At 37.7% G+C, this 12999-nt stretch overlaps 1 protein-coding gene across 1 annotated transcript in view; it reads right to left on the reverse strand.

Annotated features, from left to right (window-relative positions):
• Positions 1-12999, reverse strand: part of SNCAIP (synuclein alpha interacting protein) — an 81343-nt gene that overhangs the window by 33173 nt on the left and 35171 nt on the right. Inside the window, exon 3 of the mRNA XM_072360280.1 lies at positions 9888-9960. Coding sequence (XP_072216381.1) covers positions 9888-9960 — 73 coding nt within the window. The remainder of the gene's footprint in view (positions 1-9887; positions 9961-12999) is intronic.

Genomic DNA, 12999 nt, shown 5'->3' on the forward strand with positions numbered 1-12999 from the left:
TATGATCATTTATAAATAAAGCAGCTTGAATCAAGTAATGGACATCAGTAAAAAGCCTAGTGGCATTCATGGTGGCTCTGCCCAGCTAAGCTTGGTTGCACTGCTTTTTGCAAATATCAAGTTGCACAAAGATGCTGCAGAACAATAAGATGACTTTCATGGGAGGCCAAAGAAAGGCTTGGTAAAAAAATTCAGTTTTATCAACAGCAACAACAATACGTATTTTAGGGACTGATATTTCTGGAAGATTCACATCATTTTCACATGAGAATAAGAAATCTTGTTTTCATCAAAACAGGAAGTCAAGAGGTGAACCTTCCTCTCTGCTCAGCCCCAGAAAGGCCACATGTTAGGTGCTGGGTGCATTTCTGGGCTCCCCGGTGCAAGAATGATACGGACCTCTTAGAGTAAGTCAGACCCAGAGACACTAGGATGGTTCTGGGACTGGAATCTCTTTTATCTGAAGAGAGGCCAACAGAGCTGGGAATGTTCAGTTTGAGCAGGCAGAGGAGAATCTTTTCCACGTGTATAAATAAATGGTGGGAGGTGCTGAAGAACAAAGAGCCAAAGCTCTTCTTAGCGGCGCTCACTGACCAGACAAGAGATACGTGCTCAGCTTTGCTGCCATCTGAACATGCAAGATGGAAAGCAGCAGCTGTGTGCCCTCACTTCGAAGAAAACACTTTTTTTTTGCTGTGAAGTTGGTCCTGCAACCATCTTCCTGGAGTCTCAGTCTGTGGAGCTACATAAGATTCCACTGGACGTGGTCCTGGGCAACCTACTCTAGGTGACCTTGAGTTAGAGGAGAGGTTGGGAAATGTGATTTCAGAAGGTCCCTGCCAATAAAAGCTATTCTATGATTGTGTGATCTGAAAATTAACACCTACTTATTCAGGTGTAGTGTTTCGCTTTTCATTTTGCCTCTGTATGCATGTCAGGCTTCTCAGTCCAATTTTTCATCCCTTAATGCTTACGCACAAACACACACAAAGAGACACACACACACATCTATAGCTCTGGACCTTCCAGTGCTTTATTTCAGCACACTGGAGTTTGGCCAGTGAATATGACTCGCAGAAAAGGCACCTGAACTCTTAACCCTATCAGGCCTGCACTCTTCCTTACAGTTTCAGTCAGTGAAATTTATGTTCTCTTTAATTAGTTGAAATCTGATAATGAGTTTTCTTTATTTTGTTACTTTCAGTGGAGAGGCAGGACTGAATTCACTAAAACCTCTAGGCAGTTTCTCCTTTCTATGCTTCGCTTACTGTACACTAAGAGTTAATGCACTCTCAAAGTCAAGAATGCGGCTTAAACATAGCAGATTTATTACACATACTATCTGCATATCAGTGGGATCTAATCTGTGGTCAAAACACACAATTTGCCATGAACACCTTCCTAAGGAAACAGATATATATGCTTTCAGTGCAGCATTAATGTTTGAAGTGAAAGATTAGCACAGCTTAGTAGTTACGGATGTCTGAAAATTACCTTAATACTTTTGGAAGTGCTTAAGAATACATTTCCGAAAAAGAAATAAAAATAATGATAATCAGAAGGCATGTAACTTTGTGGGCCAATACAAAGAACGCACTGTACTGACTTATTTATGTATTGTATAAGATTCTAGGTTCAAAGGCCTACACTTTTATGTTGGTTTTATTTACATGTGAAATTTTTTCCAAGTGATACAGGCAAATGGATACCATATGTTTCCCAGCTGTTTTGTTCTGACAGGAACTATTAAGCACTCAGTATGGAAATGAATTCTGTCTGAGTTTTATGAAAACACTGTTTTCAACACCGGGGTCTAGACAGAGGGAAAGGCATCAACATTTTGTTTGTCGTCACTTTCTATAAGCTTACATTTATTTTGCTGCTTTGCTTATCCCACTTTCTAACCTTAATAACAAGCATTTACAGAAACCACCGTTGATAAAACTGTTAGATCAGACACTACAAAGAAGCTATGACCTTTGTCACAAATCTACCCTGGACCACTGCACAGTCATTTATTTCTGTTTTATTCCATCACAAATAGAGTGGAGCAAAGCAATTTCATTTACTCGTTGTTTTTCTTCCCAGCATATTGGAGGAGCACCTCTTTATAAATGCTATCTCCAGAAAAACAAACTGGGACACCAAGAACAATTACCAACATTTCTACCAGCTTATGAATGCGTTCCGTGCTTAACTGGGCTGATGAATTTATGCTGCACTTAATAAAAAATCAGAATATGGCACCAAACCACATAAGCAGTAGGGAGGAAAGCACTTGGATGCTGTACGCTTTGTGTTACTGTTTAGGCACTTACAGCATGGTTTCTTTTCCCTTACAAAACACTGAGAACATTGGTCAGAGTGGAGCAGGGCATTGCTGGACACTCCTCCATTCTGTTTTCAGTTGTTTGCTCATGGAGAAAGCAAAAGCAAGCAATGTCTGTGCCTTCCAAAACACCAGTACAGCGGGAGGTATGTGCATGGTCTTCAACATTGCTCCTGAGGAAAAGCCTCTTATTTATTTCTCCACACTTATGAACTCGGACAAGGGCCACTGAATGTCTGGGTCAAATAAATACAGTTTGGTTCTTTTATAAACAGCAATAAAAGATGTCTTGAGCTTAAAGCAGTGGACCAGAAAAGTGGAACGGCCAACGTGATTCCAGAATGTGACAAATAGTTCTGGTATATTCTTGGATAAGCCATATCTCTTCCATGCACCAATATTTCAAATGTAAAAATGGTGATGACAAAATTAATTCTTTTTCCCAACGGTGTTATCTTTTTTTTTTCCTTAACTTTTAATCACTAACTTGAGAGACTTGCATGATCCCACTGTTGTACTAATGTAGGAAACAAGGAGAGGAACGGAAAAACTGGGAAGACTTTTCACCATTATCAGTATATAAGTGTAGGTCTGGTAAACCTGAGATACTGAAAATTTTCCTTGACATGGAAGGAAATAGTATCTGAGGAAAATCTGGAAGGGTTGAATTTGTGAAAGTAGTTCTTCACCGTATATTATGCTCTGTGCTTGTCTTGAGAAAGAGAAAACACAAGATTTGAATAAAGAAGCCTGAGGGCATATTTACCATTTCATTCACTTAGTGGCACTCTAGAACTGTGGTGGGCAAATAATTAGGAAAAGGGTGATGTGAAAGGAACTGCTCTGGCAATTCAATTCCGTTGTCATATTTGATTTTAGGAATTTGCCAAGAGAGATCCTTGTAACAAGTTTCCAATGGGAAGCATCTGTTGACTTCAGAGTATTTTTCAATGTTATTTATGTATTGAGGGTGTGTAGATCTACGATGGAGAGTTTTACCTGATACATGAACACCTGTGGAAAAACAAGAGTAACAATATGACTTTTGTCCAGCCATCAAGACTAGCCAAGGCACAGATGAATTTGGATGGGCAATTAAGAGGGTAGAGCTGGGATACATGCAACCTGCATCCAGTCTTGACTGCAGTCTTGTCTTGACTTGAAAATAACAAAGAGAAATATTTTACTTCAGGTCTCTAGGGAAACTACAGATGAAATTCACTTCTGAAGTTCAAAGAAGAGCCCATCTCCCTGGCATAAGGGCTCAGTAACATTCTTTAACTGCTGATGGGTTCCTGATGTTTACAGCACTTGTAACACAAGAAGATAACTAAGGGTTGTATACCAAACACTACATGTCCAAATGAAACTGACCATAATGCGGAGTGTTTGTAGATGATCCACATGAGAACACCATGGATCCACCAAACAGAGAACCCAGAACAGTTCACCTCTGTGGGACACTGACTGGTGGATCTGATGAAATGGACAAACCTCTAAAAGTGTGTTTCTGTCACCATCACCACGGTCTCATTTTATTAATGATTTGACTAACAGTCTGCAGACATGACTGCTACTATTGAAAAGCTGGGATATAAAACGGGCAGTGGTACAGGCAGGCAGGAAATGGCTGTAAAGATAAGGGTCACTAACTGGCACTGAATCCATGTTGTTCTACTAGTTCATTAGACAGATAGACCTCTGTTTAATGTGACTGAAAAGGTGTATTAAATCATTCCTCTTCTTCTGTGGGTGGCAAGTGGTGATCCTCATTATGATCTTATATCACCATGGAGCCCTTTTAGTTGGCTATTAGGATAGACAGCAGGATCTTATGGTTGGCTGTGTCGAACCACTGTCCAGCAGAAGAACTGCATGACTTCTTCTTATCCAAACAGTTATCAGTCATCAGTGACACTAATGCTGTGTTTGCCTGGTGACCTGAGCCAGACTGTGGTAACTTTAAATTTTCTGTACTTCAGCCTTTGCTTTCTGTAAAATCCATATCCACACAGTCAGAAAACAGAACGAAAATTGTGAGTAATGGAGAACAGTATTTTGCTTGAGCTCTGAATTTGATAGTCCTACAATATGGCAAGGCTATCTCCTTATTTAATCATACCTAGTTGGTCTTTCAAAGATCTACGAAGTTCTGAAGTTGAATACGGTTATTACTATGATTGCTTTCCTAATAACACTTTCTCCAAGTATCCTGGTTCTTTATTGTAGGAGCCATCTGGACAATAGATCCTTGAGCAAGCTGTTGTAACTGGACCTACTCTGAGCAGGAAGTTGGACTAAATACCCTTCAGATTTGCCTTCTGACTTAGTTATTCTGTAAAGGAAGATGTAATGACCCTGGAAGAACAATTCCTTTTTGCAGGTAGCAGCAAGACTGGAAATAATGTGTAAAACTGAGATATAACAAAAGAAGAGACAGCTTTTGCCACAAAAGCTTTCCACTCAGTATTTGAAAATACAGGGAGATACTCCCTGCTCTTGCTGAGAATACAATGAAGGGCTTCTTTAACATTTAGGCTATGATTGTTCACAAGAGCAAATTTTGCTAGGCTGGCTCTGTTGCCACCAGAGGATGAATGCATTCAAGTGACTTTATTTCAAATACTTCCTACTTTACAATGAAAACTTGGGAGTTAACTCTGCTTTAACTCATCACCATTAAAGAAGCCTGAGATTACCACTGAGAACTGCCCATACCTATTTTTTTTAATAGCACTGCATCCCTCTATAGTTATTTGGGGTCACTATATATATAAAAAGGTTCACATTGGGAATTTTACTGTCCTCTGAAATAAATACCTGACTATCTTCCTTGCAGTATGACTTCAACAGAGCATCTTGAATCAGTTAAATCTTGTACTCATTCCAGATCCATCTAGAGCACCGAGATTCTGATTTCATATGCAGACAGCAAGGTGTTGTCTACACGAGGAAAGTTTTTAGAAAATTTCTCACACTGCTTAACATTCACTCATCTCCAACAGTAGCAGCGATATGGAAGCTCCAAGAAGAGGAGAAAGGTATCTCCCTTGCATACCACTATATAATAAAAGCTAATTCTGAATAACTATCTATTATGATTGCATTAATATAACTGAAATAATAATATTTTAACAATTTTAACAGAAGGTGGCACTGTTTTACAGTTTTAATATATTAATAACCTTCAAGAGTGCATTTTAGACTTCTTTAATGTAATCTCAAAGGCAGGAGAGTCTGAATTAAAGAATAACCCTACGCTGATAAAAATGAATGTGGAATTGTTCCCATTTAAGCAGGATGAAAAGAAAGCAAGGGTCTAGAAAGTACAGAAACAAGGATAATTAATAATTTATCATTTTAAATAACAGTACATATTTTCCAGGTCACACAAACATTAATAAGAGTCTCAATGAATAAATACTTTGCCTCAGAATCAAATTTCACTTTTTTGTTATAGTTAAAAACCAAGAGCTTGAGATAGAAATTGTCTGCCATATTATGTTCCTTAGCATTTTTTATACTAATTTTATTCTGTTAAATAGAAAACCTATCTTTTGAACTTTTTCATGAGTTTGTAGTGGTGGCTTTGAGTAAGTAAGATAACTTTTGGGCAATAAAGATGAACTTGATTTTATCTATAAGCAAAAAAAGACCCAAGGTGAAATGCTGTTCCTGTTTGAGTTGGACATTTAAGGACAATCGAAAGTCACTGTAGCTGACAGAATATTCTTCAGCACAATGATATGGTTCATGGAAGTCTGTTGAAAAACAGATGTTAGACTTGATGATCCTCCCTGAGGACAACTTCAAACTCAGAATATTCTATGATTCCATGAGATGTCTTGAACCGTTTGTTCAAGCGGTCATAGAAATCCCGCTAAGAGAGAAAGCAAGCAATTTCATGCTTAATAGCAGAAGCATAAAGGACTGATTTCTGCTGCCAGAAATCAATGGGCAGGCCAGCTAACACTTCATTTCAGGAAAAAATAAATAAATAAATAAATAAAAGCTGGGTTGATACTTAAATTATAGTATTTAATTCTCTGTTTCTGAAGAAGAACAATACCAGTTAATAACCATAATAACAACAACAACAATAATAATACCAGTTAATAACAATACCAGAATAATAACCATAGTAACCAGTGGTTACTGTTCCAGCTGTGGAGTTCATTCTCTTGAAGCATGATGGAAGAAAAGCTGATAATCCTCAATCTCACATTATTGTGAGTAAAACGGGATTTGGCCTATGAATCCTACACCTACACCTTTGGCCTACAGCTTCTCCCCCATTCTGAAATCCTTTAACCTTGTAATCTTGGGTCACTGGCAGACATACTTTGGTTCCAGGAGTCCCCTGGAATATCCCTGAGTCAAAACTCCCTCACTCAGAGGAAGGACACAGAGAAGTCAGTGCTGAGATTGCATTGCACAGCTTCCACATGCATCTTGCACAGAGCACCCTCCCGCACTGACAGCTAGCCAGTATAGAAAGGGAGGGGAGAAGGCAGAGTGAGTGTGGGGAGGAAGGACCACACAGAGGAAAGTAATCTTTCTGACTTTTTAACCTGTCCTCACCTAAAAGAACAAGAAATTTGACCAAAGGTAAGAGACAAAAAGAAACAGCAAAAATAAAATAAAATAAAATAAAATAAAATAAAATAAAATAAAATAAAATAAAATAAAATAAAATAAAATAAAATAAAATAAAATAAAATAAAATAAAATAAAATAAAATAAAAACCCTGATGGAAAGTTTACAGGTGATGGATGTGCAAAGATACTGCCTGGTAGACACTGGTATGTTTTCCTAGGATTAGAAGTGTTTCAAGCAATTTGGAAAATGTAATCAAACGCTTTCGTATCTTACTAACACTTTATTTGATGTTTAGTTCAAATGTGAAAAAAAACAATGGTACTTACAGGGCTATTTACTAAACTTACCTGAGAACAAGGAACAGTTATACCTCCATATAATCAGCCATATAGTTTAAAAAAATCTAATTCCAGAAAGAGGAAGTGACCTTTAAATTTGTTAAATCAATCTTGTGATGAAAATGATTACCTTTGTATTTATGTACACATTAAAATTGAAACTTCTTGCTTAATTGCCTTAGTGTACCAAGTCTCTTTTCTGAGCTAAGGCTGAAAAAGGCCATTGTTTTTTTTAGGCCTTTCAGTTCCTGGCATATCTAGTCTGACAACTAACACATTATACTTAAATTCCTTTTAAGAAATGATTATTTGATTATTGTAGAGTTCTACAATTATCTGTGGTACTTTCTTAACGGTCTATGAAGGCAGGAAGCTGCATCAGAAGTAACGTGAACAGTCAACAGATTGAGCCTAACACAGTGCTTACTGATGCAGTTCCACTGACCTTTCAGTGAAGTCTGTGCAGGGATGTAAAGTAATATCCTCCTGTACAACCCCATGTGCTTCTATTCAGTGATTAAGAAAAAAATAAATTGACTTTTAGTACCATTTTCCAATCCATAAGCTCACAAGTGATAAGTAGAGTGAAAAAAAAAACAAACAAAAACCAACAAAAAAACACACAACAGATTTCAGTTCGGCTTCCAGTTTTCCAATATTACTATCAGTGCTAAAGACCTGCTTTTTTGACTCCAGAATTATACACAAAGCTCTGAATTAACTTCTACTGGCAGACTCCCCAGCACTGCTACTGTCTTCCAGCAATGCCTGTATTTACTTCTGCCAGCTCCTTTTCAAGGCAATGGATGAGTGGAGATGTAATTAAAATCATCATTGAAAATCGTCTGACTGCAGAGGCAATCATGAAACAACAGATCTACACAATAACTGTCAGTATCCCATGGTTTTAAGGAAGAGCTCACAACCAATGCTTCATCCTGCTATCTGTCAGCATTTTACTCTAAAAAGAAGACATTTTTCTTCCTGAGAGCAGGCAGAGATGTTGCCACTGTGGTTGAGCAGTACCCATGAACAGAACAAAGAGCATAGTGTTTCTCAGGGGCTATTCTTACTTTCTTTATCTTGTTCACCTTGCACTTGAAGTGACTGAGCACATGAATAACCCTTTAACCCTTTATGAAAAGATGATATAATGCCGTGCCACCAAATGATCAGCTGTTAATAACGATAATACTAACACATTGTGAGAGAAAATGAACAGGGAAGTTATGTGCACTGAGAATGGAATACAGGAAGCAAGGAGAGTGCTGAACATTGGGGAGGAGAATGGTGGGGATGATGGTGAGGAGAAAACAGCAAAGACAACCTTTGAGGAGAAGCAGGTAGGGCAGAGGATGTACACAGTGTGAGAACAGGAGTGAGGGTAGTGGCAAGGACATGAGAGAGGGACAGCAGGGATGTGGGATGAAAGTGGGGAGGGCAGAGGAAAGATGGGGCACAGATGGGACAGAGAGAACTGTGGTAGTGGGCAGACTGGGGGTCGTCTCCCTTATTCCTCACATCTCTGCTTACAAGAGGTAACTCTGGGAGCACAATCACCACTGTCCCCAGGTGTGGGTAAAAACTCTACATAAAAGTTTGGGGAGGAAAACTTCCCTCTGCTACTTAGAGCAGTGCAGGGCTACAAAGACCAGGATTTTATAACTCTAGCAGAGGAACTAGCTCTGTAAAGATTCAGCTTAGTAACACACCTTGGAAATCTACAGTACTCTGAAAGGAAATCAAGAAGTTTGTCAAAGTATAGCACAGCTCCTGAAGTCTTCTATCATCCCACAAATTCCACATCTGCCCTTTCTGTTATAAAAATCTTTCTGATTCAACAACGTTAATGAAAATTCAATTAAAACATCAAATGAAAGCACAATAAACTTTTCATAGCTCAACAAAAATGCTCTCTCACCAATTCGTTTCTCCTCCATCAGGAAGACAAAAACAAAAGGGGATTAATCTGATTAACAGAGTGAAAAATAGCACTGAATGCACTTTTTATCAGGGGGAGGGCAGGAGGACGAAAGGTCCCCAGCTGGTTCTCATCTATATGCCATGATTCTTCATTTAGTTTACACTATTAAACTCAAAAACTCTGCTTTAATCTTAACTATTACAGTATGCCTTAGAGTAGATTCTATCATGCAGCATCCTTGATACAGTTTCAGACTCTGGCAAAACATCATCCCTCAAACTGGTCGTGGCCATATGGGTAGTAAATGTATCCAACATTTTTTCATTGGCGCCTACATTATTACATCTTGTCACCAATGGTTTCTCAGGTTTTCAAGTAAATTGTTGCATATACTGTGGTTTTGAGCTGCTGAGATGAAGCCCAACACTTATCTGTATGCAGCCAAATCTTTTTTTGGAACTTCTTTTTTTTTTTCCTTTTAATGAACTAACATCTGTTGAAATAAAAAAAAAAAAAAAGAAAAAGAAAAAAAAAAAGAAAAAAAAAGAAAAAAAAAAAAAGTCATGTTTCCAGAAAGCTGTACAAAAATGAGAGAAAACAAAACAATAGAGTACTGCCAAGAAGAAACTGTTGCCAAGTTGTACGTGATAAAAAGCAGCCTTGAAAGTGATGGGTGGACAGAAGTGGGGATCATACCTGGTCGGTCTTCATTTTGTGAATCACACCTTCTACATAATTCTGGGATAGTCTTCAGAGAAGTTATAGAGTACTGTAAAACAGGAAAAAAAGCAAACAAACAAACATCAAGTAAATAACTTAAAAAGGTGAAAGGGAAGGCTTTCCAACAGGTTGTGATAGCACTGGTAGTGTCTAGATCCACCGGCTTGAGGTACCCTCAGACAGCATGAGAAAGCAGATGGTGTCAGCTTTTGTGTCCCACAAACAGATTTCCAAAGACACAGGACAGTACCTCTCCACCACAGCAATGCCTTTACTGTACACTACATTGCTCATATCACAAATATATGTTATACACTCTTTCCATGGGATGTATAGGTACCTCAAGTATGAGAACAAATTTAGATCTCACAGTAAATCTAGACTTCACAGAGTCTCACTCTGCCCACTAAGACACGTACTTTAGCATTTATATTGCAAGATACTTCATTAGTAACAATTAGAATTCAGATTTTCAGAAGGCAGTATGTTAAATTAATGAAGAATATTTGCACCTTAAAAATCTGTTTTCAGAGGAAGGTACATATGCATCCATATATCAGACAACAAGGCTCATGTCTGAAATTCAGACTTTATTAAGGTAACCTGTGCTGTTACTTTGATATGATAGGATACACCTGACTATGATCAGTATGTTCCCTCACTGCAGCATTAAAAGGGAGAGAACCAAGGATGATGTATTCACAAATGATGTTATAAACTTGAAGAATGCTCTCAGTGGTATACATAACCCAGAGTTATACAGCTGCAAATTCTGACATACAGGAACTAAGTCACTTCATACAAAGCTTTACCAAATGCTTAAATGTTACAGGAATCTTTGCTTAAAGAAATGAATATCACCATGCCTGTGTAGGATCAACAACTTTGTCCATTAAAACAAAACAAAATCCTATTAAAAACTTTATTTGAAACTAAGAAAAAAAACACAATTAGCAGAATAAAAAAGTTTTAAGGAACCTATAAACTCCATATGTTTTCAAAGAAACAGCTACTTTTAGTCAGCGTGTTCATAATGACTACACCCTCATTAGCCTTCCACGCAAAGCTTAAGCAGTCAAACATGGTTCTAGCTTAGCTGACAGTTTGTCATTCAGTGTTTGATTTGCCCTAAATGCACAGCTAGCAATCTACTTCTAAATAATCTAAAATCAACCTTGTGATCAACTGAACGAGTTAGTTATTTATTTCTCTGGTGCAAGTTTAATTCTGTTGCACAGTTGATCGCAGTTACATTACAGAGCCTCACTAACCTCCTATGCCTCAGTTTTGATGGTCTGATCAGCAGTGAATTGATAAAGAACACAACTTACTAATTAAGAAGTTTAGAACAGAGCTGTCATGTGACTTACAACCACATTAAACAGTGGGGTAACTAAAGGGCTGTGACGGTACCCTATCTGACAACTTAAAGCAACAAACAGCAGAGGAACTGACACAGGGAGAAAGATTCTGCTATGATACAAATTAATGTAAGTTAAACACACACAAGCACAAACACCATGTGCTTTACTTCACTGTAGCTTCATTGTTTAATAAAGATCAAGTTGTTAAGCTATACATCTTGCTATTTCAGCACAAAGACTCTGAATGCAATGTTGAACTGGCCTAGTAAGGTTCTTAAGAGAATCCAAGAACATGTCTCCAAGGAATATGGTAGCTTCATAAGACCAGCTGGTGCAGTTTAAACTATTACACAGTTTGTAATTCAATTAGAACAAGGCCTTTTGTATTCCATTGCTATGCGCTTTGTCAGGCATCCTCAAAAACAGGAAGACTTTTCTCTTTTTGTCCCTTTTTCAGCTCTTCCTGGAAGAACCAATTTTCTTGTTTCAACATCAAACCAAAAGGTATCCGACCCCCACAACTCTCTCTAATAACAAGAAACTGTTTAGTGTTATGAATTTTTTTATACATTTTAATGTATTAGTCATACTGGTTTGATATCCTTAACAGGTTTCCTCCCACTCACGTCTCCCCTCAAAGAGACTTTTGCACACTTATGTTTCTGCCATCTGTCTTTTCTGATCAAGAAACAGAGAACTCGCTGAAGCTACTGTTTTCAAAGGGACCCTTCCCAATTCTAAGTACAAAACACTGCTAGCTCTTCTCTCTACATCTACTTTTTTCTTATAGTCTAGCTCCATTTCTGTGATTTCTCATTCATCAGCTTTTCTTCAACAGAGAGCTTCAAGGTTACTAGAGTGACAGCTGGTGCTTTTTTTCCCGTGGCACATCCTTAAGGACTTTGTATAATGGAAGAACAGTATAAATAGCAAATAAAATATAAGAGGCAGGCAAAACTACTCCATGTGAATACAAGATATTGCTAATTTTCCAATTCAAGGGAAAACAGAACCTCCCTTAACAGCTTATCTTACAAACACTTGTACGTCAGGTAGAGCTGGGCTATAGAATGTGAATGAATGCAAAAGTCAACATTTTCAATTTCAGAATAATATTTATCTATAATAATTATTTCAGAGAAATAAAGTTTCAGTCTCTGTTGAGACTGTACAACTTCTCTGCCTCTTGCAGACTCACATATCTGAGAAACATCAGAGGAAAGAAATACTGTATTACAAAGTGTAGCAATGTATGAAAGTAACTAACTAACTAAAAAAAATAAACAAAAAGTGAAAATGGCATTTTGTTTTGTAGAGAATACCTTTAATGTCTCCCAAAACAGTAAAATGGCAAAGTTGGACACACAGTGTGACTCTCAGAGCATGTCATCAGAGCCATGATATCCTCAAAACACTCAGGACCATGTCCTGCTCCAGCTGAAACTGGTGGCAAACTCATCAAGTTCATGGTCACTGGGTCAAGACCTCAGTGACTGTGTCTCGATCTGAAATTTGCAGCTTGTTGTTTCTATTTAGACAGAGAAAGCAGACACTTCCCTTCCTTATAAAAAATTTGTTCAAAATTGTTATTACTGTAAGCCAAACAACAGTCCTATTTCAGTTTATTTGCTATACTGGTAGATACATCACTTAATTCCTTATTCAAATTCCCTTAGATTAAAACCTTTCTGTTATATTTACATTTTATGTAAATTTATGTTACA

Source organism: Excalfactoria chinensis, chromosome Z (genome assembly GCF_039878825.1).
Source record: "Excalfactoria chinensis isolate bCotChi1 chromosome Z, bCotChi1.hap2, whole genome shotgun sequence".
Classification (NCBI taxonomy): domain Eukaryota; kingdom Metazoa; phylum Chordata; class Aves; order Galliformes; family Phasianidae; genus Excalfactoria; species Excalfactoria chinensis.